Here is a 26,346-nt window from a genome sequence, read left to right as displayed (position 1 = left end):
CCCCTGGGGAATGGGAGAAACCGGGAGCAGCGCGAGATGCAGTTTCTCTTCAGAAACCGTAGTTGTCATTTTTCCCGTATGGCCCATGTAAAGCTCTTGCCCGTCCAACCCAGGTTCAGGCCCCCAGCTTAGGCCCGTGAGAGCAGGAACCAAGCTCGTGATTCGCCACGTGCTCGCCGAAGACCGTTAAAAGCGAACACGCGGGACTAGCTCAGAAAGCCAGCTTTCCCGTGAAGGGGCCCTCTCTCGTCACACCCCAACTCCAAGCCCCGCCCTACCGTCCACTTTTTCTAGAAGGCACTAGAATGTGCGAAGGCGCACGCGCAACCCGTGCCTGGACGAGGGGAGGAGAAGCTTCAGCCGAGCACCTCCTTCCTTCTCCCGGGCAAGATCCTTACTTCCGTTCTCCTACCCTCGCGCCCTTCTTATTCGTTCTCTAATTGGGCGAAAATGCTGAGCCCGCCCCCTCCCGGCTCCTCCCTTCCTGCTCTTCCGCACTTTTCGCTCCCCCATCCCTTTTTTCGTTCCCGTCCTGCCCCGCGGCCGGGCGGGGGGACCGGTGTTCCCAGCAGTCCCCGCGACCTCGCTCGGGCCGGTTCCACGCCTTAGCCGCCACGGCCACCGCCGCCGCCGGGCCTAGGGACCCAGACGCTGGTTTCCCGCAGTGAGAGTGAAACTCGACGTGTACCCCGCCGCGAAGATGGAGGGGCCTTTGTCCGTGTTCGGAGACCGCAGCACTGGGGAGGCGATCCGCTCCCAGAACGGTAAGGGCGAACAAGGCCTGGGCCGGGCCCACGGCGGTGCGCGGCTGCGGGCGCAGTGCCTTCCCTTTCTCTCCCGGGAGAGGGCCTGGGGTCCGCCACTTCGCGGTGGGCGGCAGCGCCCTTTTCCCGCAGGCGAGGAATTCCGGAGAGCCCCGCACGTTTTGGGGATGTGTCCCGCTGCGTGTGGTTGGCCGCGGGTGCCCAGGCCCTGGAACTAGAAAAGCGCTCCCGGGCCTGGAGAGCCAGCTCCCTGCAGTGACACGTGCCGGTCACGCCTCGAGTCCCCTTTGGTCCGGGTGCCCTGCGCCTCTCAGGTTCCGATTGTGACCAGCATGAGCGTGTATCTCAACCTTTGCGCCTCGTTTTAGGACCATTAGCCAGAGAAGACTAGTCTTAATTGCTCGTTTCGCTGAGGAACGAATGGCCGCAGTCCAGATGACTTGCCCCTTGTACCCCATTGGTTAGACTCTGCAGTAGATGCCGGGTGCTCCGTGTCCGGTTCCGATTCTTACCCACCCATCGCTGACAGGTTTTGACGGTGCAGTTGGTTGAGGAAATTTCAGTTGAACGTTAGCCTACGTGGTACTTAAAGTGGGTTTTTCCTAGCAAACGGTACGAATTAGGCATTTGTTGTTGTTGAACCTCTTGAGAGCGCGTACACGTTGAATGTATGGATGCCTGCCCATCTTATTTTAAGTAATGAAGGATTTGTAGATTTGGGAAATCCGGAGGCTGTTGGATGTCATTTACTCACTTTAAGCTCGAATGGCTATCATTTGGGGCAGTGGATTTAATTTTTTTTTTCATTTCTACAGTCATGGCTGCGGCTTCCATTGCCAATATTGTAAAAAGCTCTCTTGGTCCAGTTGGCTTGGATAAAATGTTGGTGGATGATATTGGTGTAAGTACACCTGTTTGTTACTTTAAAGGAAAATAACAGTGCTTAAGTAGTTAGCTATGTGAATTCTTATCATGCTGGTATTGGAAGGTGTGGTAAAGGTGATAATGGATTTGTGTTAATTTAAAGGATGCCCTGTGTTTGCCAGTGATTGTGTTGTCTTTTTTCTTCCCTGCAAATTTCTTAGGATGTAACCATTACTAATGACGGTGCAACCATCCTGAAGTTACTGGAGGTAGAACATCCTGCAGCTAAAGTTCTTTGTGAGCTAGCTGATCTGCAAGACAAAGAAGTGGGAGATGGAACCACCTCAGTGGTAGGTAGTTTGTCACCTGGTAGATGGCTGTAGATTAGTTGTTTTCCTAAAATTGAACTTCCGACAAAGTGAAGCCATAAGCAGGTCATTTGTTTCTGAGTCAGAAATAAGTTATATACTTAAAAGGGAGAAAATTGAAGTTGTTTCTGGCATAATGATTCAGAAACAGAATTTGAAAATCAGTACTTACGGCTAGTTTGTACCATTTAAAGGAGAGAAACTTAAGAGATAATATAGTTGACTCATTTTAAATGTGGATTTTCACAAGTTTCACGAGTTTTTCAGCTACAACAATATGTATACATCGCATACAGAGGGTTGTTTTTTTTTTTTTTTTTTTTTTAAAGTTCTGTTTCTGTGTTGCCTGGGTGGCTCAGTAAGTTAAGCGTCTGACTCTTGATCTCAGGGTCCTGAGTTCAAGCCCCTTGTTAAAAAAAAAAAAAAGTTTTCTTCTCTCACTGCCTGAAACTTAGAAGTTCCTAAAAATCTTCTCTTTATAGCTAGTTAGGGGAAGAATGTTACTGGCTTTAAACCAAAAAAAAAAAGATGTTTTATATTAAATGCTAATGGGCAATCTTGAGAGTTCACAATGGGAGTGCAAGAAAGTAAACATGAACAATAACATGATACAAACTTCTCAGGATCATCCAGCAAACTGATGTAGTGTGCTTTGTAGTATAGAAACACTACTACCTGGTAAGGAGCAAATAATAGTTTGCTCTAAAACAGGCAGTGGTTTGTGGGGAAAATGTTTATATTTCTAGATTAAACTTCAAACCATGAAAAAATGGAATCCACCTCTTCTGAAATAACAAAAATAGTTTCTAAGTAACTTGTTTACAATATTATTAAAAATAAAGTGATTATAATTTCCCCAGAAGAAGCAGAGTTTTGATTTTTTAATGTCTTTAGAAGAATGGTTTTTTTATTTTATTTAAATTCAGTTAATTAACACACAGTGTATTATTTCAGAAGTAGAGTTCAGTGATTCCTCAGTTGCACATAACCCCCAGTGCTCATTACATCACATGCCCTCCTTAATGTCCATCACCCAGTTACCCCATCCCACCCACCACCATCTCCCTTCCAGCAACCTTCAGTTTGTTTCCTAAGATTAAGAGTCTCTTATGGTTTTTCTCCCTCTCTTTGTCCCCTTATTTTGTTTTAACCTCCCTTCTCCTATGATCCTGTTCTGTATCTTAAATTCCACATGAGTGAAATCATATGATTGTCTTTCTCTGATTGACTTATTTGGCTTAGCATAATACTCTCTAGTTCTATCCATGCCCTTGCACATGGTAAGATTTTCTTTTATGATGACTAATATTCCATTGTGTGTGTGTGTGTGTGTGTGTGTATACACCACATAGAAGAATGGTTTTTAAGATAAACCAAGTAATAATCTAAAACAATATAGATCATAGGAGTAGTAAAGTCTTCAGTTGGTTCCTGTTGAGCACTTAATCTTTAAAGGTAGTAGATGTGTAGTTCTCTACTATTGTTCTGCAGAACTGGTTTGTAAGCCAGAACAGTTTTCAGGCTCCTATCAGCCTTTCGCCATTTGCATATAAAACACTGTAAGGGGCACCTGGGTGGCGCAGTCGGTTAATTGACTCAGGTCACGATCTCAGGGTTGTGAGATCTAGCCCCATGTCAGCTCCATGCCTCCTGCTTAAGATTCTCTCCTCTCAAAAAAAAAACTGTACAGTTATTTTTTTTTTTTTTTCAGATTCCCAGTAAACAGTTATTTACCATCATAAGCATTCTGGTTGATAAAGCTAATCATTTTAGTGTTGTTTTTACATACGCATTGCACATGTTGTCAGACTAAGAGCGATGAATGTTTTCTCAACAGGTTATTATTGCAGCAGAACTTCTTAAAAATGCAGATGAACTAGTCAAACAGAAAATTCATCCCACATCAGTTATTAGTGGCTATCGACTTGCTTGCAAGTAAGCTTGTTTGCATTCAGAGAAAATTTTACAGTATGTGATGTTATAGTTGTAAACAGTTTGTGTTGTTGAAATGTTAATGACTAAATTTTATTTTGAAAAAATGCTGTTCTATAGTAATATTTGAAGTAAGAAGTAGGGTAGTGTGGTGGTTTTTTTTCCCATTTGACTACCACATTTTCTCCCAATAATAGATTTTGGTGGCTATGCTTATGGGATATATTAAGACTGCCATGATCTGAAGAGGGAGGATTTATTTGTGTCCTCCTCCTATATGAAATGGCCAAACAGAAAATTGGTGCCTAACACATTTTGACAGTGATAAAACAAAAAAGCTTGAGTAGTGAATTTATAAATGTTTTCTCCCACACACTTCAAACAGGGAGGCAGTACGATACATCAGTGAAAATCTAATTATTAACACAGATGAACTTGGAAGAGATTGCCTGATCAATGCCGCTAAGACATCGATGTCTTCCAAGATCATTGGAATGTATCCTTGTGATGATGGTTCAATCAAGTTTAGGCTTTTTTGAAAGCAAGATCTTGGTTAGTTTTTGTGCTGAGTGATAACTGTATTAAAATTATTTGCTCCCTTCCTTGCTTTTCTAGGGGGAGAGATAATAAAGTGTCATAGTAATATGAATTGCAGGCAATGATAAATAGTACTCCAGTATTTTGATGGCATAATTAATGCTTGTTTCTTTGATGAGATTGCTAAAAGAAGTGCCTTTGAATTCCCTTGATTTTTGTGTGCACCCATTGTCCATTCCATGTCTCTTGTTCTCCTTAACTTTTGGCTTAGAAGTGGTGATTTTTTTGCCAATATGGTAGTGGATGCTGTACTTGCAGTTAAATACACAGATGTAAGAGGCCAGCCTCGCTATCCAGTCAATTCCGTTAATGTTCTGAAAGCCCATGGGAGAAGTCAGATGGAGAGTATGCTCATCAATGGCTATGCACTCAACTGTGTGGTGGGATCCCAGGGTAAGGCTTAGGATTTGATACTAAAGGCTAAAATTTGCGTTTTGTGGACTACATACTATATACGTCCTTTAGGTGAGCTATCCAAGACAAGCACTTACTGTTCTTTAGGAAAGCCCAGGGGAAAAGGAAATTGTACATCTAGGTTTTCAGTTTCGCTTGTGTAACTTAAGCACATAAAACTTAGGAAAAATGCAAGTTAAACAAAGTACATGGGTAGAGGCCATAAAAATTTGTAGGGTTAAATGTAATAAAAATGTAAATTTCTGTCTTTAAGGATAGTATAAGTTAATATTTCTCACTACTTTTATCTTGCTTTAAGAATAGCTGTATTTTTAAATTGTAACATTGTTATAGTTCTTACAAAAGGATTTAATGTGTTCAATTATAGGCATGACCAAAAGAATAGTTAATGCAAAAATTGCTTGCCTTGACTTCAGCCTGCAGAAAACAAAAATGAAGCTTGGTGTACAAGTGGTTATTACAGACCCTGAGAAACTGGACCAGATTAGACAGAGGTATGTTGAGAGTTTATTTTTGACCTTTGAAAGAGGTGTTTGTTAAGTTATACTTCTTTTAGAGCAGGTGACAGTAAAAAAAGTATACTAAAAACAAGGAGTGGGGCACCTGGGTGGCTCAGTCAGTTAAACATCTGACTTGGACTCAGGTCGTGATCTCAGTGCTGAGATGGAGCCCCCTTATGGGCTCTGTGCTCAGCAGGGAGTCTGCCTGTCCCTCTGCTGCCCCCTGCCCCCCCATGCAATCTTTTTTAAAAAAAATAAAAACAAGGAATGTTACACTTCCTAGGTAACAGCAAGTAATCAACCAGTTGCCAGGTAGCAGAGAATGGTGATGATGCAACTGGATTATCTTAAGTGTGGGTGTCTTGGAGGACTTGAAAAATTAATTTTTATTTATTTTTTTTTTAAACTTGGTTATTTTTGGGACGCCTGGGTGGCTCAGTTGGTTGAGTGTCTGCCTTCGGCTTGGGTCGTGATCCCGGGGTCCTGGGATTGAGTCCTGCATCAGGCTCCCTGCTCTGTGAGGAGCTTGCCTCTCCCTCTGCCTGTCATTTCCCCTGCTTGTGTGCTCATGCTCTCTCTCTCTCTCTGTGTCAAATAAATGAAAAAAGAAATAAGTAAATAAGCTTGTGTTTTTTTTTTTTATTTGAGAGGGTCGGGGGATGAGCAGGGGGCGAGGCAGAGGGAGAAGTAGGCTCCCTGCTGAGCAAGGAACCCGATGCGGGACTTGATCCCAGAACCCTGGGATCATGACCTGAGGTGAAGGCACATGTTTAACCGACTGAGCCACCCAGGCATCCCGAAAAATTAATTTTTAACCGAAGTCAAACTTCTGCTGGAAAGTTAGAAAATGGTGGTGACTTGGTGTTTTAAGATAGATTCGGTGATAAAAGTACTATGAAAATTTTGATTCTGTGTGTGATTAACATTAAAGATACATCCAAGAATGTAATTCCTCAGATAAGCAGTATAGCGTTGATTGCATGCTTGCTGTACACCAGGTGCTAGGGAATACTACATAGTTATGGACTGGTTAGCGTGCTAGAGAGCTAGAGTTCAGTTTGACTGCCTGCTTCCACTTGACCCATATCGTTCACATATTTTTTTAATGGTTAGTTGGTTTGTTAAAAAATAAACAGTAACTGACCCAAACCTACAAGAAATCTTTGCCAAGAGTCAGGCATGCTGTCTCCTTTTAGATCTGCATATGTACTTTTTTTCTTCCCGATAAACTGAAATTGTCCTTTCTTCCACCAAATTCCTCTAGTTTAAGTGTTCTCAAGCTGCATCTTCCGTTACTAGTTCTATTCCTTTCCTTTTCTGAATTCCAGTTGCAGCCCCTTTGTAGCTCTCTTAACCAGAAATAAAAGCCTCCTGCTCCCGGTACCCCCTATCCTTCCCCATCTCTTCACAGCTGGATGTCCCAAGTTTTTTATACAAAAACTGTTTTCTGATACTTTATTTCTCATCTTCTCAGTTCTGTTCTGTTCTCCAGTGGAGGACCATTTGCTAAAGTCACTAGTGGTGCCTAGGGTAAAATTCACTAGACACTTTGAATCTTCATTTGACCTTTATCCAGCTGGTTGACTACTCCCTTGGAACACTTGGAGAGGTGGTGAGTGGCTTTGTGATACTGCCCTGTCTGTCTTTGTCTGCCTGGGCAGCCCCGGGGTCTGCTCTGCTGTCCCCGGGATAGCTCCTTGTCATTCCTAGGACTTCAGATACTATTTGTGTTGGAGACTTCCAAATCTGTTTGTCTGAGCTCCAGACACCTATGAACACTTCTTATGCATCCCAAAGTCAATGTTTAAAACTGAACTTAGGGTGGTACCCATAAATCTGCTTTTGCCGTTTTTTGCCCTTGGAGAAAACTAGGAAATATTCTTAACTCCTCTTTGTACCTCATGCCTTTCTGTCTCCTAATCTCTAATCAAATCTCTTGCCAAGGCTGTTGTAGAGGCAGCCAAGCCAAGCTGGTCACCTGGGTTTCACGCTCTTTTTTTTTAATTTTTATTTATTTATTTACTTGACAGACACAGTGAGAGAGGGAACACAAGCAGGGGGAGTGGGAGAGGGAGAAGCAGGCTTCCCGCTTGAGCAGGGAGCCCGATGTGGGGCTCGATCGCAGGACCCTGGGACCGTGACCTGAGCCGAAGGCAGACGCTTAATGACTGAGCCACCCAGGTGCCCCAACCTGGGTTTCACTCTTGTCCCCTCTCCCAGACTGTTTTCCACACAGCAGCCACGTTGACCTCATCACTTCCAAGGGCAGAGCTTCTTGTAGGTTTCCCATTGCTCTGGATAGATTTTAATTTCTTACATGTTTTTTCCACTGTGGTCTGGCCACACCTGGAACTAAGATCCTCCAAACTCTTACCCTGCTGGTCCTTAGTAAGGTTCTTCCCTCTGCCTGTGACATACTCTCAGCCTACTGGTTTTGACTGGTTAATTTTTTACTTATTTTTTAGCTGGTCAGTCTCTCAAAGAAGCTTTTCTTTCTCCTTCAATCTAAATTCTACTCTACCCTGAGTTCTGTACTTGATCTTCCTGGGCCTTAGCATCGTTTTGTGTGTTTGTAGGACTCAGACTGTAAGCTCTAAAGTTAGAGCCTGAAGGATGTGCTTGGCTTCGCAGCTCCTGCCCACAGTGTGGCATCTAGCTCAGTATTCTCAGGGAGGTTAATTTGAGGTTCATCTTGAATTCATTTTACTTTAAAAATTCTTTGAATGGTGGGGCGCCTGGGTGGCTCAGTCGTTAAGCGTCTGCCTTCGGCTCAGGTCATGATCCCAGGGTCCTGGGATCGAGCCCCGCGCATCACGCTCCCTGCTCCGCGGGGAGCCTGCTTCTCCCTCTCCCACTCCCCCTGCTTGTGTTCCCTCTCTGGCTGTCTTTCCCTCTGTCAAATAAATAAAAACCTTAGGGGAAAAAAAAAAATTCTTTGAATGGTAAGTGAGATTATTTCAGTGATTGGTATTTTGCCTTCTTCAAATCTGTTTCCCTTCCCCATAGCTTGCTTATGATTTCCGTCCTGTGTCTGCCTGCCTCTTGGCAGGCTCGCGTGAAGAACACAGGGGCGTCAGATGCACCTCTTGAAAACTGAACTCTTTCTCATCCTGCACCATTTTAGCCCAGGAACCATTGACTGACCCTCCCCATCACCTCAGCCATAAACTGAGACTTCTGTTCGGACCATCTGTTCTCATCAGACATGGTCTTCGATCTCCATTTACCGCCTCCTTACCTCACTCCTCCATCTTGCCAGTGCAGTCTCCACCCTGACGTCAGGGGATCCTTTTGAAGACAGATTTGATAATACTCTTATTTAAAAATATTAAACTTGCTAACAGTCCACACTCTAGCATCCCTACAAAAGGTTTTCCGTTTTCTGGTCCTACTGGCCATTTCAATGCTGCACCCCTCTTAACTCCAGACTTTCAGGCTTTCGTTGTCTCACCTGGCAGGCTGGAGTCTGGCCTCTCACCATCTCTGCATTCCATTGTAGTAACACTTTTTCAGAGCATGGTTGACACCCTTCCCTTCCTGACCACAGCGTTTGGTTGGGAACTCCCACTGGGGTGGGGGAGACAAGTGATAATTTTAAATTATTTGAACTTTTCTATAAATTGATTTAAATTTTGGTCACAGAAGGGAATGTTTGATGTAATTTAATGTGCACTTATTTTGTGGAAAGTACTTGATGGAAGATAGAACTAGATTAACAACACAAAAGATAACTTTGGGTTATCGTATCTTTGTAGAGAATCTGATATCACCAAGGAGCGGATCCAGAAGATCCTGGCTACTGGTGCCAACGTTATTCTAACCACCGGTGGAATTGACGACATGTGTCTGAAGTATTTTGTGGAGACAGGAGCTATGGCAGTTAGAAGAGTTTTAAAAAAGGACCTCAAACGCATCGCTAAAGCTTCTGGAGGTAGGGCTTCTGTTGGCTCCCAGCTGTGGTGTGTCACGTTACCGTATACACCAGCGTGTCTCTTTATGTTGGGATGTTCTCACTGAGCAGCTTCAAAAATAAAGTTTTACTTACTCCCTTAATGCTTTGTGCTGCAGATACATCTTACAGAGCCACTTTTCATGTTACTGGAAAAGTTCTTTAACTGACTGAATTTCTTTACCTCAAAATGACATAGTTCCATGTTAGGATAAAAGGACAGCGGTTTGTCTGATGCCTAACTGCAAACCTTAAATTTGCACCTATACATTGCTTTTATCATAAATGTTTCTGAATTTAAGACAGGATATGAAAACATTCATTGGAAAACCATGTTTACAGATCTTTGTCATCATTTTAATAGCAACTGTTCTGTCAACCCTGGCCAATTTGGAAGGAGAAGAAACTTTTGAAGCTTCGATGCTGGGACAAGCAGAAGAGGTGGTACAGGAGAGAATTTGTGATGATGAGCTGATCTTGATCAAAAAGTAAGCTGCTTTCTAAATTACAAAGCTGTACAGATTTTATTAGTGAGTAGATCACCTTCCCATTGATTTGCTGCTCTAGTCTTTCAGTGATAGGAGCGGTTATACGCATGGGAGAGAACAATGTTAGGCCGTGGTTAATGGAGGTGGAGTGACCATTTCATCTCCTCTGCGCAGCCCAGACACTGCTTCTCTGTGTCTGAATGAACTGTGTGAGCAGGATTCAGTTAAGGTGCTTACAGTGAATTTCTGTGTAGATTTATTTTATAAAAGTACTGATGTCAGAATTCTTTATTTTTTTGAATAGCACTAAGGCTCGTACATCTGCATCAATTATCTTACGTGGGGCAAATGATTTCATGTGTGACGAGATGGAGCGCTCTTTACATGATGCTCTTTGTGTGGTGAAGAGAGTTTTGGAGTCAAAATCTGTGGTTCCAGGTGGGGGTGCTGTAGAAGCAGCCCTTTCCATATACCTTGAGAACTACGCAACCAGCATGGTAAGAAGATCTAATAATGTGTTTTTTTCAAGAAGGGCACGGGACACCATCCCTGGCACTTGGTTGCTAAGGCCTTCTCTGAGGCCGGCACTGCTGCTGTGGGTTTTGTGAAGACAGCTCGTTGTCTTTCTTCTCAGGGGTCTCGGGAACAGCTTGCTATCGCGGAGTTTGCAAGATCTCTTCTTGTTATTCCCAACACACTGGCAGTTAATGCTGCCCAAGACTCCACAGATCTGGTTGCAAAGTTAAGAGCTTTCCATAATGAGGCTCAAGTTAACCCAGAACGCAAAAATCTAAAATGGTAAGCATACAGTTTGTCTCTTTCATGGTCATCCGTGTATTCTATGTGGTAGTTTAGCTTTGTTTTAAATTCAAGAAAGGTGATAGCTAGTGATTATATTAGCGTGGGTGTATTTTAGTTAGCATCTCTGATTTCCAAATCTCTTCCTGCTTCTCTGGGTAGTCCCTGTACCTATACAAGGGTCCCAGAGGCAGAGGGGGATTGTTTTGGGGTGATCTGAATCTTCTGAAGCAGTCCCTGTTTAAGATGTTAAATGATGTTTAGAAACAGTATTTGTACTATTCTCTAACCTTTCTACAACTCCTTCAGTACTTCTCATTACTTGTCATCAGCTACTGTAGTCTTAGAGGTCTACCATAAGGTCCCAACATTTTCCAAGATGAACATTTGAGTGGAGTGGCCAGATTTAAAGAGCTGGAATGGGATTGGTCTACATTATATAAGAACCCATTTATCGTTTGTTTTTTTTTAATTGCAGGATTGGTCTTGATTTGGTTAATGGTAAACCTCGAGACAACAAACAAGCAGGGGTGTTTGAACCAACCATAGTGAAAGTGAAGAGTTTGAAGTTTGCAACAGAAGCTGCAATTACCATTCTTCGAATTGATGATCTCATCAAATTACACCCTGAGAGCAAAGATGACAAGCATGGAGGTTACGAAGATGCCGTTCACTCAGGAGCCCTTGATGACTGATCTGCTTTCTCTTTTATTTATAACAATGTTGGATGCACTTCTCTTGTTCCTCGAGTATTACACATTAAAAAATAACAAGCTGTCAAGCCTTGGGTTCTTACGAAAGATGTTTTCCATCCTCACTTTGGTCCTGTGATTTCACATACTGTAATTTAGTACCTTTTTAGTTTAAAAAGAGATTAGGTTCCAGTTGAGTTTAGGCATGATTAATTGTTAAGCAATTTCATCCTCTTTGAACACACATTGCTATGCCCATCCCACCCCCGATGCACAGGGCAGCAACACCACGGTGTCCACCCATCCGCTCCATCGTGTGTAACAGGGTAACAAGAATCCGACAGCCAGATGCTCCAAGAGGGTGGCCCAAGGCTATAGCCCCTCCTTGAATGTTGACCTAAGAGGGAAAAGATACATACCATTTATTCTCTGGACATAGGGTAAAAATCCTAAATTATCTTTTCCCTTTTAATGTTACACCAGTAAACTGTCCTTTCAAATTCCACTTTTATTTTAACTGCTTAGGAACTTTATACCCACCCTACCTTACTAGTTTAGAAGAGTCACAATGCTCTGTTTGTGTCAAAAGTGAGTGTGGAGTCCAGGGGTTTCACCCTGGGAAGCAATAAAATAACCAATCCCAGCAGGAGCTTCCCAGTGTCCGCCCAGTTAACAAGATGGCCAGTACCTGCCACACTGTGGAGCTCTCTGTACCTAGGTTTTGCTGTTTACAATCAAATTTGCATTGCAAATGTTCACCTGCCTGCTGTCCTGGGGACTGCCTGCTCAGGCTTACCTTCTCTGGTTTTAATCCCAGTTCTTTAGTTATTGCAACAGAGAGGGCTGCAAATGCTTCGTTGATCTCAAATATGTCCACATCCTCCAGGGACCAACCTGCTTTTGCAACCTAAGGGAAAGATTAATGGAACAGAGGTCTAAAAACCCAGGTGGAATCTTTCTTGTAGATACTAGAACAACACTGATATTAAAGGATCTCTTAAGGGTTCCCACATGAACCTAGTGATACCAATTCTAAGACTATGGATAAAACATTCCTCTGGATTCTAAAAAAAAGTTTTGAAGCAGTAACATGTTAAGCGTAGGTGAGATGATCTAGGTGATTCATCAGTTCCGCTAAAAACCGTTATGATCCAAATGTTCTCGGCTGTTGCTTTTGGCAGGGAAGGAGACTATAGAGATAAAACTACATGAATAAGCTCATTGAAGGCTAATGGGAAGGCTTTCATACAAGAGAAACAAAGCAAATGAAATAGGATCGGAATAAACAAAAGCTCAACCTTGGCATTTTGGAGTGGAGAGGATCTGAGCCAAGGTTTAAGAGGCGGAACTGAAAAGGGAACTACAGGGTGTTGGTCTGGTCCCAAAGAGGTTCGTTCTACCAACAAAGAACAGATTCTAACATTCAGAATTAAACTCACAGCTTGCTTTATCGCTGGAATTGGTCCTGTCCCCATAATGGAAGGCTCCACACCTACTTGTGACCAGGAAACTATCTGTGCTAACGGTGTGAGCCCTCGATTCGCAGCCTCTGACTTCTTCATAAGAACCACAGCTGCAGCACCATCATTTATTCCTGTAAAATACGAATGTCTTCATTTGAAATGCTCATTAATTTGAGTTCTATACCTGTGTCTACTTTCTCTAACACCTGGACACATGAGTTCAATTATTCTTAATACATCTTGGCAAAGTCACGTGCCATAATTCCTATTTTACAGTGTAGTTAGAAATGCGAAGTTTGGTAATATGACCTAATTGACCACAACATTCTAACCAAGGAAAGTGGAAAGCTTAAAAGACTGGGGGAGGGAAGAGTAATGAGAAGAATTGGGAGAAAGAGGCTTGCTCTCACATAAGGCATTGGGAGTTTCTGGTTTTGGAAAAGCATCAAGGTAGGAGATGAAACTTTGTGGTTCCCTAGTTTGCTTTTTCATTTGTATGTCTAGTTAGAATGTCAGGAAGTCAAATCCATTCTTTAATATATAGGTTAAGTTGAAAATAGGGCGATGATAAGTAATGATCAAATACGAGAAACTACATCTTCTCTTCAAGCAACTAAAGGTCTTAGCATAATTTGTACATAAATAATAAATGAAATGAAAAAGGCATTAATTTGGTACACCTAGCAGAAGATGGTATTCCCCCAACTGCCCTTTGGGAAATCTAACCTGAAGCATTAGCTGGGGTGACTGTCCCTGTTCCATCTGTAAGAAAGTAAGGCTTTAACTTTGATACGGCTTCTATGTTGGTCCCATGGCGAGGAAATTCATCTGCTTTCACTTCAGTAAGACCTGAGCAAAGGAAGATGAATTAACCAAAATTAGTACAGAGATGGCCGTGAATGTATTAGGAATGGTGGAGTTCTCGGACATGATGCGTGAGGCTTCAGATTTGGAAAGGTTTATTTAAAAATTTATTAAAAAATACTTGCATTCCAACAGGAAAGCACACATAAAAAAGCTGCGTGTTCAAACATTTCATAAGCACTGTCCTCATGAGATACTTTGAGTGTTTTCCACATCCACAGCCCCTTCTGAGGAAGGCAGTTCTTTGTGCAAAAGGTGGCTAAGGTGTGGGGCGTAGGACTTGCTGGTTACAACCGACGTGATGAGGGAACGTCAATGGCACTCTCCTAAGGGTTGGACATAAGCGGTGGCACTTACGGGCAACAGAACAGTTTTCAGTAACAGCTCTTTGCCCGGAGCATTCCATATTAGATAACAGCAAAGGACCCCAAAACATGCACCCTCATGAAATATGAAATGTATACAGATACATACAGGAAGTAATGGATGTTCTGAGGAGATTGAGCCTGGAGGGGCAAAACGTCACTGTTGCCTCCTAACGACCATGAGCCAATGCTCCAGTTTCTCACACAAAACCTGCTCCATCTACAGAACGGTGTGCACACTCTGGGACCAGGGGTGCTCGGTGCTGACACAGTGTCCCATGTTCTTTACCCTCCAGCACCCCATAAACAAGACCCCCACCCTGCCATTTTCAGGCGTATCCAAGATCAATCTTTTCTTTGCAACCCGAAAGACATAACTAAGACACGATGTATAGACATTCCTGTGTATTATTTCTTGGAGTATTACTCTTACCTATAAATAGGCACGCCAATGTTCAAACCATTACAATCTATATACTCACCTTTTCTAGAAGATACGAAAACTGGTATAATCTCTTTGTCAAAATAGCCAGCTTTCTGCGCACTTTCTGTCCTGTTCTGGGACAGAACTGCAAACTTGTCCTGATCTTCTCTGCTCACTTGCCATTTTTTGGCTACATTTTCAGCTGTGAAAGAAGATAATAGTAATAAAGCAAAAGACAAACATTTTCAGGAACTGGCTTTTAGTAGCTCAGGTTTTTCACCTGAAACCGAGCACTGCACCCGCCCCCCCCTACCTACAAGCAGGCCCGCTGACAGGCTGAGACAGTGCTCTGCAGCCGTCTGGCCTCCCACGGGCGATGAATTCAGGGAGGCTGCAGCGACTCTTAAGAAGTCATTTTTTTCTTTGCTTCCTTCCTTCTCTTTTCCTTTCTATTTAACCGTCGACTTTCAGAAATGTCCTTCATGCAGATTCACCAACTGTTTATATTTCTGCTCCATTTACTTCATCATTCTCTCTCTGAACCATCTGAGAAAAAGTTATAATCATGCCTCTTTATCCCTAAATTTTAATTTCGTTGTATATTTCCCCCAAACGGCCATTTTCTTACATAAGCACAGCTCTCAAAATCAGGAAATTTAACACTGACACAGGCCTATTATCTAATTCTTGGTCCATATTCCAGTTTCACCTTGTGTCCCAGGGATGTCCTTTGTGGCTAATTTGTATGTTCAGTCCAGGATCACGCCTTGCACTTCACTGGCAATCTCTTTAGTGTCTTTTTATTGGAACAGTTCTTCACACCATCTTTGTGTTTCTTCACCTTGATATTTTTGAGGAGCAGGGGCCAGTTCTTTTATCAAATGTCTCCAATTTAGGTTTCAGATTTCCTCAAGATTAGATTAAGATTTTGCAGAAAAGCAGGTATCCCACTGACATGACCTTCTCAGTGAATCTTATCAGGATACTTGTGATATTAGTTTATCTCAGGTGGTGTGAGCTTTGATCACTTGGTTAAAGTGTCTCTACACTGTAAAGTTACTATTTTTCCATTTATAATTTTTTAAAAATTTTTATTTATTTGAGAGAGCAAGTGAGAGAGAGAGCGAGCACAAACAGGGGGAGGGGCAGAGGGAAAGGGAGAAGCAGACTCCCCACTGAGCAGGGAGCCAGACGTGGGGCTCGATCCCAGGACCCTCATGACCTGAGCCAAAGACAGATGCTTAACTGACTGAGCCACTCAGGTGTCCCTCCATTTATAATTAATCAGGAAGTTACGGGAAGTTATTTTGACATTATGAAGAAATGTCTTCTTCCTCATCCAATTTCACCCACTACTTTTCACATTCCTGATTTTCTTATTGCATCCTGAACATTACACAGTTGCTATACTGTTGAACATCTGGATTTTATTATCTTTAGCAAGTATACTGAGTTTCATTCCCTCTAACATACTGGCAGATCATCTGGATCCTTTTGAAGCTTATTTTTTTAAGCTTATTAGTTTGTGTCTAGAGTAGTCTTTACTCTGGGGCTAGAGGGACCCTGCCCCTAAACTGTGGTCTTTCTGAGATGTCAATGGAGTGTCCAGTGGGTTCAGTAAAGTTTCTACTCTGCATGGTCAGAACTCCTATGTCTCCAAGTAATCAATTCACAACTCCCTAGCACCTGTTTCTACTGGACCTGGTAGGGTGTTGTCCTACACATGCATAGCTGAGTATTTGACCCAAGAGATGAGGGAACCCTTATGGAGATTTCTGGAGCTCCTTTCCTAGCTTCCTTCTCTCCAGTACTCTGCCCCTCAAACTCCAGGAATCTCAGCAGCTCCAAACTCTGACCTCGGCCTCCCCAGTTCAATGGCCACCATCCCCCAAAGTCAGTGAGAGTGGAGTTTTCCCTTCTTTCAAGAATCTCGGGGCGCCTGGGTAGCTTAGTCGGTTAAGCATCCGACTCTTGATCTCAGCTCAGGTCTCGATGTCCGAGTCATGAGTTTAAGACCCACGCTGGGCTCCACGCCGGGTGTGGAGCCTACTTTAAAAAAAAAAAAGAATCTCAGTCTTGCAACTGACTGCATTTGAGGTAGAGGTGGGGTTGGTGTGGGCGAGTCCCCCACTCTCGTCCAGGGGAGCCCTACAGCAGCCCCCTGGGGAGGGGACCCCAGAAGAAGGGCAACAAATTGCTCTGGGTGGGGGAAAGCGAGGTGCTCTGCTAACCCGCCCCTCCCTCATCACGGGATTCTGTGGGGCAGAAAGAGGGAACCCGAGGCCCCAGTGCCCTGACAGGAATCTTCAAACAGCCCTCTCAACTTTTTCGGATGCTGCCCAAACCTGGGGTCTATTACTTCCCCTGGGCCAAGATCCAGACATGGGCACACTGAGAACATTCAGCAGGCTGTGGCTGTGTGACATGACTCAATCCCGAATGACCCTGGGGGCTCAGCATGGATCTGACAGCACAGGATCCTGGTCTGCACCAAGTTGGTGGAGCCGTTCCAAGCCCAGTTAGACTCCCAGTACCTTGTCCTTGGGGAGCTCGAACACCAGAAACGGAGGAACATGTTCCTCTATATAAATCTAGGAGGCAGGGCTTCCCAAGGCTGACAGGAGGAAAGAGCTGATAGGCATCAGACGGAGGCTCCGTGGGGAAGCCCTGACTGTGTGGAAGGAATGCATCTACCCTTGCTAGAACAAGCCCTCCAGGAGCAGAGGAGGTACCAGCAAGAGAGTGGGAGCAGTTCCTGGCAACCGTCCCCCACAACCTGCTCCTGAGGCCACGTCCACTGGAGATGCCTGCATCACTGTGGAGAACATGCAGGACCTTCCCCGGAGTGACAGCCTTTGTCCAGAAGCAGAGAGAAGGGGAGTGGGGGGTGGCTGCTAATTCGGATTGTTCCAGACTCCCCCTGCCAGGAGCCTGCAAGAGGCCGAGCTGTGGGGTGCTGGGGGCTGAGCCTTGAGTGGGAATGTGGAGGGTTCTGGAAGGTCCTCACAAATAAGGGCCCCAGCAGCGTGTAAAAAAAAAAAAATCTCAGGCTTATATGATTGTTGGTCGATATTTGAAAACAGTAGCTTGGGGCGCCTGGGTGGCTCAGTTGGTTAAGTGACTGCCTTCGGCTCAGGTCATGATCCTGGAGTCCCTGGATCGAGTCCCGCATCGGGCTCCCTGCTCAGCGAGGAGCCTGCTTCTCCCTCTGACCCTCCCCCCTCTCATGTGCTCTCTCTCATTCTCTCTCTCTCAAATAAATAAATAAAATCTTTAAAAAAAAAAAAAGAAAACTGTAGCTTGATATATTTTGACCATTTTTATATTTGTCTATATTAGAGAGTCTAGTCTTTACTAATTACTACATCATGGCATGAGTCTTTTTTTTTAACGCAACAGAAATCTATTTTCTCATCTCCGATCAAGGTGTGAGCAGGTCTGTTTTCTCCTGAGGCCTCGCTCCCAGCCGCCTTCTCTCCAAGTCCGCACACGGTCTTTCTCCGGGGCTCACATCTCCCGTATTTCGTCCTCTTCTTACAAGGACGCAGTTAGACGGCATTTGGGGCCACGGTAAAGGTCTCGTTTTAACTTAATTACTCCTTAAAAGGCCCTGACTCCAAATACAGTCACGTTCTGAGGTCCTGCGGTTTGGGCTTCAACATAGGACTTTTGGAAGGTCGTAACTGAGCCCGTAACACCTCAGAAAGGGCTTGGGAGCTGGATTTTCAGGGACAGCCTCTGGTGACGTTGAGACAGTCAGCTGTTGTAACACACTTCGAGAACCCCTGGCCTGGCCTCGACGACCAGGAAGACCCCGGCCCGGCGCACACAGAGGCTGTCGGGGTGTGGCCACACTCTCTAGCCATCCCTGCTGCCGCTCTAGCTCACGGGGGCCAAGACGCCTTAGCTCCTCACTGCTCCTCTGCCTTGACACACACTGTCCCCTCTGCTTAGACTCTTGCTCTTTCCCCCACTTTCTCATCTGACTTCCGTCTGACTTCTACTTCTCCTAGACCCAGAGCCACTGCCACCTACATTTAAGGGTGTGTAACCTCTCAGGGCTTGTTTCTTCAACTAACTCTACAATGAAATGTTCCTTCTGTTCTTGAGTTTTACGTTCCAAAAGTGGGAAAGACAGGAGCTCGTTGGATTTTCTGGCTGCTCCGCTGGTTCACCTGGACCGCAGGCGACTAAGGCAGGCCGGGTGGCACAGCACAAAGGCAGCGTGAGGCACGAGAAGTACCCGGTCATCTCTGATAACCGCCTTGGCCACACAACCGCGGTTCGTGGGCCCTCGTTTCTTCCCACAGTAAAATGGGAGATTGCTCAGAGCTCGGGAGCCCCGCCCACCTCTAACCTGCAAAGGTCAAGGAGTCACAGCGGGGGGGACATGCTATTTCCTCAGTTGGGCTCAGCAAAGCGGAAGGAGCCCTGCCATCTGTGATGCAGAATGATCAGGACATGGTCCCTGCCCTTCAAGAGCAGAGCACCTGCAAAGCTGACAATTATAGGATCTCTTGTAAACCTTTCCGCCCTTGGTCTGTTTTCGGCTGTGTCTGCCTTACCTGTAATGCCCATGTGGTAGCCGTGGAATGCGTCAGTAAGCCCGTCACAGAGTATGCTGTCGGCCAGTGGCATTTCCCCAATCTTGACTCCTGCCCTCAAATGAATCAAGTGAGGAGCCTGGAAACAAGAAATACAAATGGATTTAGGATTGTTTGACACTAGTCCTCTCCTTAGGATCCCACTCAAAACTATCCAGTGGTTCCTCAGTCTTCACCTAGACCCCCCTCTGTGACCCACAATTCTGGCCCACCCTCTTCCCCACCCAGGGTCTGGGGCCTGAAGACCCTTGGAATCAGAAGACTACTCTATCCTGCCTACTCCTGAGAAGCTGTTACTCTCCTACCTACCTATTTCCATTTACCGCCAAATCTCTCCATTCTGTGTCCTATTTCCTTAAGGACCTCATTTATTCTTTCCAAAGAGGCAACAAGTTATCTGTTAAATGAGGAGCTCATCTAAAAGCATAAATGATGCTAACAGTGTGTCACTTATTTTGATAAAAGACATAATGCCTATAATGAGAATAATCAGGTTGCCTAATTAACTAATGGGAAGGGATTTCTGGGTGGGGAGCTTCTTAACTCCTACCAATTCAAGAGCAGCTATAATAGGATGGAAACATTTGGGAGTCAGAGGATCTCTATTTGAATTCTGGCTCTGGGCCTCAGTTTCCTGATCTGTAAATTGGGAATGATACCACCTACCCTCTGAGGGCTGTTGTGACGGTTATGTATAAAAGCACCTTGTGAAGTACCACACAGACACTGGTGCAGTCCCTTCAGTCACTCTGATCCTGTTTAGTACCTTCAACTTACCTCCTCCTGGGCCTCAGCAATTGCTGAGCAGAATCAGCCTCTGTCTAGGGGATCCCCAGGTCAGACCCCGAACTGCCTGTAGGAAGCAGGGGATATACTTTTTCCTTTTCACTGCCGTGCCAATTTGAGGGCTGGACCTTGGTGAAACAAATCCCGCCTGGTCCTCTTTTCCACATTCTATGCTTCCAAAAGGTCAACTAAATTGGGTCCCTGGGGTCCTCCTCGTCAAGTGCAGGACAGTAAGTGAAAACATCTGCTTTTGACTTTTTCCCCCACAATGAGAAAAAAATTTGAGATGAAGGATACCAACTGACTAATGTTATAGGTTTAATTCAGAAAATATTTTATGCTTTGGTAACATTTTAGAAAAAAGTATATTCTGTTCCAATCACACTGGCTGATGGGCTTTTTCTACAACCTGGATCTCCCATGCAACTTGGAAGACTAATTAACAACCAGGTAGAGGGACACCTGGGTGGCTCAGTCGGTTAAGTGTCTGCCTTGGGCTCAGGTCACAATCCCAGAATCCTGGGATCAAGTCCCGTGTCAGGCTCCCTGCTCAGTGGGGAGCCTACTTCTCCCTCTTCTTTTGTCCCTCCCCTTCCCCCCCAGCTCATGCTCTCACTCTCTCTCTCAAATAAATAAATAAAATCTTTTAAAAAATAAAAATAAAACCATCCAGATAGGGATTCAAAGTTGAATCCATTTTTTCAGGGTTTACTGTTTGGTTTCAGCTCTTCTATGGGTTAGTTTACTCCGCTATGGCACGGACATGAGTTTATTAGTGAGAGGTGAGTGACAGCCATCTCTCCAGAGGCCTTACCTTGCTCATACTTTCCATGCCTCCTGCAACCACAATGCTGGAGTCTCCTATCCCTACTGACTGGGCTGCAAGGCACACGGCTTTTAGGCCTGACCCACAGACCATTTGGCAGCTCCATGCTGGAACCGAGTAAGGGATTCCTGCACCCACACTGGCTTGTCGAACAGGATTCTGCCCACAACCTGGCAGAGGGAACACAGAGACCTCACAGTAATCAAGGAGAAGGGCACAGATATCAGATTAACAACTGGGCTCCTGTCACTTCCCAGCCAAGCTGAACCAAGCCACACTCCCAACCAGACAGAAAAAGGCCCATGTCCACTCTATACTTGCCACTCTAGCCCCTGAATATGGATTATCCTTTGCTTGTGGACATAAGCTTTCTTTTCCACAAGGAAGTTATTAATATCATAAGAAGGAAATGTTCTTCTGGTGATCTTTTGACAGAGCTTGAATAAGCACACTCTCTTCTAAACACAGGGCAGAACTTGGGCATTATTCATGTTTCTAACCAGGGCTATGAGCTTCCATGATCATGGCTTAAGACATCTAGCATGGTAAGAGGGTTAAAGAGGAAAACTTCTTCCCTTCCTTGATATTCATCACACATGGTTAACTGGTTATGTAACAAGACATGTACAAAATCAGAACTGACAAATACCTTTCTATAATTCAACTGTGGGGACTTCCTTCAGGGAATGGGAAGAAATACATTACACATATAATCGTAGCAGGGAAGAGAATGGAGTGGAAAGTTTCAAATATTCTCAGTACCCATTGTCTATTATCAAAGGATCAATATTTATACAGTGGTCACTCTGCTGCCAATTTCAGATACACCCACACCTAGTACCTTTCCTCAGTGAGTTTGTTAGCAAAAACCAGCACATGGGTCACAGACAAAAATTTAGAGATTATATTCATCACAATGTTCTTTATCTGGGATTCGACTGGTAGCCCTGAGACTGAGAGTGAAAACAGATACAGGAGAAATTATTAAAAAGAACGAGGAGCACCTGAGTGGCTCAGTTGGTTAGGCAGCTGGCTCTTGATTCTGGCTCAGGTCATGATCTCAGGGCCCTGGGATTGAACCTCAAGGCGAGCTCCAAGCTCAGCAAGCAGTCTGATTGAAGATTCTCTCTCTCCCTCAGCCCCTCCCCGTGCTCATGCACACACACTCTCTCTCTCAAATAAATAAATCTTAAAAAAAAAAAAAGAATCAAAATACCTCTGAATTAAACTCATAGCATGCTAGTTAATAAAAAAAGACATTATTTAAGGCTCCTGCTTTTGAAGCTACAATTAATTACATATGCATTTAAGTAAATAACTCCTTCATAAAAATATTATGTGTCTATTCATAACCCCCATCTTCAAGGTAAGAAATGAGTGTTACACATAATTAACTAATAGCCTGGCATTTAGCAGAGTATGAGTTCCATGAGAATGAGGATTTCTATCTGATATGAACACTGCTTATCCCTAGTGGAAAGAATAGTGCCTGGAGCACAGCAGGTGCCCAGGTAATATTTTTACAGGATTGTGGAGGGCACCTAGGCTTAAGGAGCCGGACAGGTGAGGGTTCAAATACTAGCTGCACTTCAAACTGTGCCCCTGAAAATCTCATTTAATCATTTGCAGAACAGATAATACGATTCAACGGACTTACGGAGAGGATTCAATAAAGCAATGAAAGCACTAAGCAGAGTGCTTTAAAGGCCCAGCATTCAGCAGGTCCTCAATGAACATAGCTATTATTTGTATTATAATTATGTGGAGATACTAGAGAGGACAGATGTGGAAGAGATAACAGAGAAACCAGCATGACGGACCCTATGGCAACTAAGTCTGAATCATGGGTCTGGGAAGGAAGGAGGATGTGGGCTGAAGGCAGCCAGTCTGAGAATATTACATATTTTAAAGCCCTTGAGAGTCATGACAAAGTGATAGGCTCCAACTTTATGGCCCCTAAGGACAATTTGAGAAAGGATAATCAGGAATTGGAACTACAAAACTATAAAGTGAATATAACAAAAAATGGGCCAGGTCTCAGATAGGGTAAGGACAAAAGTTGGTTGTAAGTGAGCATTACCAATTACCACTAGGAACAATTAGAATTTATGCTACTGAGTGAGCATGAATCTAGTTGTTTGTTTGTTGTTGTTTTTTTGAGATTTTATTTATTTATTTGACAGAGAGAGACACAGTGAGAGAGGGAACACAAGCAGGGGGAGTGTCCCTCATGAATCTAGTTATTAATAACTAGGAATTGTCAGTGGTCACTGGTCTATAAACTCAGTGGGAACCAGAAGTGAGACTGGAGCACTCTTGGTGACTCACCTGTCCCCACCCAGGGAGTGACAGCCCTGTGAGGAGCAGGAGGTGAGCCTTATGGGGCCTGGGGCAAGGACCTCACTTGTGTTGTTGGAGCCCTGTCCCCAGCACGTAGCACAGTGCAGGGCACAAAGGAGGAATTCACACATTTCTGTTAGATGTGCGACACTTTAGGGGCGTATGGAGGGCCGTGTATACTCTCTTGATGGGTGAGGCTGGGCCTGGTTCTAAAGAATGAAAAAGGCAGTGGAGGACGGTGGTCTAGTCTAGGTTCATCAGAAAACGCCTAGGAAAGTCGCACGGTGTTAAGCTGGACAGTAGCTAGTGACGGGGGCTTGGCAGGGGGGCAGCAGGAAGAACCCCAACAGCGGGAACTCCGTGAGCAGACCTCCGGAGTTAAGAACTTAAGTCTCGGGAGCGGGAGGTGTGAGGGGGGTGTCGATGGGCTGCTTCCCATGAACCTGACCTCCGCCGGGATCTCTGAGGAATTACCTGCTGCCAAAACGTGTCCAAATATGACCTCCGACACCTCTTCGGGAGCCACGGCGGCTCTCTTCAGGACTTCTTTGATGACGGTCGCGCCCAGGTCATGGGCAGGGACGGTGGCTAAGGCACCATTGAAGGAGCCTAGGGAAGAAGGGAAAGCTCGGGCGATGAGGAGGGCGCCCAGCGGGCTCGAGCGGGCACGGAGCGGACCCGCGGGAAACCCACGCATCCATTTCCCAAGCGCCAGCAGATGCGCTCGGCCCACGCTTCCCTAACAAAAGGGGTCCACAGTCCCGCGCGCCCAAGGGCTGTGAAATCTCTACAGCGCTAAGCACCGGAAGGCAACTCTCAGGAATCCTCCATTCACCAGCGCGGCCCCGCTCAGACCACCCAGCGACCCCGCCCCTGCGGCCACGGGCTGACATGGTTCCTCCAGGAGCTGGCCAACCAGAGGACTCGAAAGAGAGCGCCTACCTTCGCCAGCCAATGGGAAGGCAGGGCGGCACGGTGGTTCTACCCGGGGATCCAATCAGAGCACGCGAAGCGGAGTAGGCCTCAGCGGGCGGGGATGGGGTGGGGCTGCCGGCCGGCAGGCCCGAGAAGGCGCGGAGTGCCGGTTCCGGGGCATCCCAGGGGTTCCGGGGTCCCCGCGGCTGAACCGCCGCCGGCCACTTACCTATGGCGGTCCGAGCCGCAGAGACGATGACCACGGGATCAGAGCCTGCACTCATCCTGCCGCACGACCACTTCTCGAGCTGCTGCCGGCCTGGCGCGGCGGGCGAGTGAGGCAAAACCTTGCTCGGCCGCTGACGGGCCGCGCCGGGGGGCGGAGCCGCAGGCCGCCCCGCCTCCGTCTCCGCGGGCGTCAGTGCGCAGGCACGACGGCGGGGCGCGTGGCGGTGAGGTTGGCCGTTGAGGGGGCCTAGGCGGTGGGCGGGCCCGCGAGACCCCGGGCCCAGGCCGAGACACACCCCACCCTCACCTCAGGCCCTTATCCGAACACCCCAGTGTTGTAGTTTGTCTTGACGTTTTTGTTTTGGGGGGCGAGGGCAGGTTTTTTGAACTTAGTGTTTTTCGAGCCAGTGAGCACCACCCAGCGGTGACAGTAGTACCCCACGTTCAGCCCAGGACTCGGATCCCAGTGGTGAGAATGTGGGTGTGAATCCTGCCAGCTGCAAGCCTGCGGGCGGTTCTTTTGTGTGCTTCTGCTCTGGTGGCTTCGAAAGCTCCCCTCCGTTTTGCCTGGGCGCCAATATCATCCATTCATTAGAGGTTAACTTGGTTCTCCTCTGGGCAAACCCTTTTCAGTGCCTTCCTGCGGGGTTGGCACCATTTGCCTTACAATTATGCTGGCAGATCAGCTCCAGCGCTGATGTGTGAGGAGGTCGGGGTGTCTTAATCCCACAGACCAAAACATTTCCTCCAATAACAGTAACCCACTCTGCAGCCTCAGGTTTGGGTGTTTTCTCTTGGACACGCCCCACAGTGTCGTCTAGTCTTCCAGAGAGAGCTCTTGCTTTGTCTTCTCCAGCCCTCAGAGCAGTGTTGGACCCACAGTAGGGGCTTAATGCATTAATAAATATTAATGAATTTTCATGATATTATCCAAAAGCTTTAACAATCCCCAAGGGCTGCATAAGACCCCATATAGAGGTTAGAGTCAGCCACAGATAGGGAAACTCAAATATTTGAATTGGGGTGGCTCCGTTGGCAGAGCATGCAACTCAATCTCGGGGTTATCAGTTCTCTACCCCACACTGAGGGTAGAGATTACTTAAAAATAAAATCTTTATGGGTGCTTGGACGGTTCAGTTGGTTAAGCATCTGACTCGGTTTCTGCACGGGTCATTATCTCAGGGTTATGAGATTAAGCCCCGAGTTGGGCTCTGCAAGAGCGCAGCCATCTGCTTGAAATTCTCTCTCCCTCTGCCCCTCCCCCTGCTCATGTGCACCCATGCACTCTCTCAAATAAAATCTTAGAAAAAATTTAAAACTCTTAAAAATTTTTTGAATAATTAACATTGAACAATCATCGATTGTCAATATTGGCAAGGTGTGTTTGAGTACACACCTGGGTGGGGTAATCGGCAATAGCTGGAATATCATGGATTTAGACTTAATACTTTTCACCTCTTTCCATAGATCCAGTTACAATGATTGATTCCCAACATCCATTTTACTGAATAGATATGTGACCCAATCTTCACCACAGAAGGGTGAAGGAAGTTTGCTGGTTTGGTTCTGGGAACAATAGTCTCACTTCTAAGAAATAGAAAGAAGGATGGATCCTTCTTTCCTTTGGACAGTGTCTGGGTGTGAGGCCTGGAACTGCTGCATCCACCTTTTGAGTATGAGCGGAACCAGCATGACCCTTGGCAAGACCAACACACTGAGGAAAGCAGAGTAGAGGTGGAAAGAGTACAGCCTTCGAGGGCATCTCTGAGGTCAGCCCTAAGTTCAGCGTCTGAATTCAACCTCTGATTTTCCAACTATGTGAGACAAATACTTCTTGTTTAGGCCAGCTTGAATTAGACAAGCTATTGTGTCACATGCCACTGAGAACATCCTGATTTATCCACACTGAATTCCTAGGAGGAAAGTAAGATTTTTGGATACGGTAGGAAGGAAAGGGGTTTCTAGGCAGGCAGTGCTTGTTGAGAACACTGGGGCAAGAGAACTGGGGCAAGAGAACTTTGTCACAATGTTGTGCAAGGGAAACTGCTGCCAAGCCTGGAAAATCCTTCTGAAGAGCTTTCAAGTAGATTGAAAACACATTAGGTCCTAGGATACATTAAGACTTTGCAGAGGTAGCTTCTTTTTCGCCGCCATCCTGCTCTGCG

The 26,346-nt window shown here is 45.4% G+C and overlaps 2 protein-coding genes and 2 non-coding genes across 5 annotated transcripts; 3 read left to right on the top strand and 1 right to left on the bottom strand.

Moving 5' to 3' along the window:
• Positions 1–537: 537 nt before the first annotated feature.
• On the top strand, positions 538–11,455 carry TCP1 (t-complex 1). Its single transcript, XM_081829256.1, has 12 exons — positions 538–764; positions 1,580–1,665; positions 1,850–1,978; positions 3,834–3,931; positions 4,314–4,424; positions 4,737–4,918; positions 5,307–5,433; positions 9,195–9,370; positions 9,753–9,876; positions 10,181–10,373; positions 10,511–10,674; positions 11,153–11,455. Exons 1-12 carry the CDS (start codon positions 701–703, stop codon positions 11,367–11,369), a joined length of 1,671 nt encoding a protein of 556 aa, XP_081685382.1. The 5' UTR covers positions 538–700; the 3' UTR covers positions 11,370–11,455.
• LOC115940913 (small nucleolar RNA SNORA29) lies at positions 4,089–4,228 on the top strand. The gene has a single exon (XR_004075640.1). It is a non-coding gene; the product is annotated as a small nucleolar RNA SNORA29 (small nucleolar RNA).
• LOC145723204 (small nucleolar RNA SNORA20) lies at positions 9,932–10,061 on the top strand. Its single transcript, XR_014148100.1, has one exon. It is a non-coding gene; the product is annotated as a small nucleolar RNA SNORA20 (small nucleolar RNA).
• On the bottom strand, positions 11,363–24,339 carry ACAT2 (acetyl-CoA acetyltransferase 2). 2 transcript variants are annotated; one of them, XM_031028033.2, is made up of 9 exons: positions 24,183–24,339; positions 23,513–23,647; positions 20,687–20,868; positions 19,048–19,165; positions 14,541–14,684; positions 13,556–13,678; positions 12,806–12,960; positions 12,163–12,273; positions 11,363–11,763 (listed from the first exon to the last, which is right to left on the bottom strand). In XM_031028033.2, exons 1-9 carry the CDS (start codon positions 24,235–24,237, stop codon positions 11,593–11,595), a joined length of 1,194 nt encoding a protein of 397 aa, XP_030883893.1. In that variant the 5' UTR covers positions 24,238–24,339; the 3' UTR covers positions 11,363–11,592. The 2 variants fall into 2 exon arrangements, with proteins under 2 accessions (XP_030883893.1, XP_081685383.1); XM_081829257.1 differs by lacking the exon at positions 24,183–24,339 and adding an exon at positions 23,103–23,306 and having other exon boundaries at positions 23,513–23,635.
• Between the last annotated feature and the right edge of the window lie 2,007 nt (positions 24,340–26,346).

The sequence above is a fragment of the Leptonychotes weddellii genome, chromosome 8, assembly GCF_054177405.1.
Source record: "Leptonychotes weddellii isolate Sample4059 chromosome 8, ASM5417740v2, whole genome shotgun sequence".
NCBI lineage: Eukaryota > Metazoa > Chordata > Mammalia > Carnivora > Phocidae > Leptonychotes > Leptonychotes weddellii.
The sequence above is the reverse complement of the archived record's forward strand: the minus strand, read 5'-3'. Positions and strand labels throughout refer to the sequence as shown.

Coding starts and splice junctions, on each gene's coding strand:
- TCP1 (XM_081829256.1), top strand. CDS start 701: ATGGAGGGGCCTTTGTCCGTGTTCGGAGACCGCAGCACTGGGGAGGCG. Junction 1,666..1,849: donor TGTTGGTGGATGATATTGGT/GTAAGTACACCT, acceptor CAAATTTCTTAG/GATGTAACCATTACTAATGA. Junction 10,374..10,510: donor AGAACTACGCAACCAGCATG/GTAAGAAGATCT, acceptor CTTTCTTCTCAG/GGGTCTCGGGAACAGCTTGC.
- ACAT2 (XM_031028033.2), bottom strand. CDS start 24,237: ATGAGTGCAGGCTCTGATCCCGTGGTCATCGTCTCTGCGGCTCGGACC. Junction 14,685..19,047: donor CTACCACATGGGCATTACAG/GTAAGGCAGACA, acceptor CTTCTTTCACAG/CTGAAAATGTAGCCAAAAAA. Junction 12,274..12,805: donor TTCCAGCGATAAAGCAAGCT/GTGAGTTTAATT, acceptor TCTTTCCCTTAG/GTTGCAAAAGCAGGTTGGTC.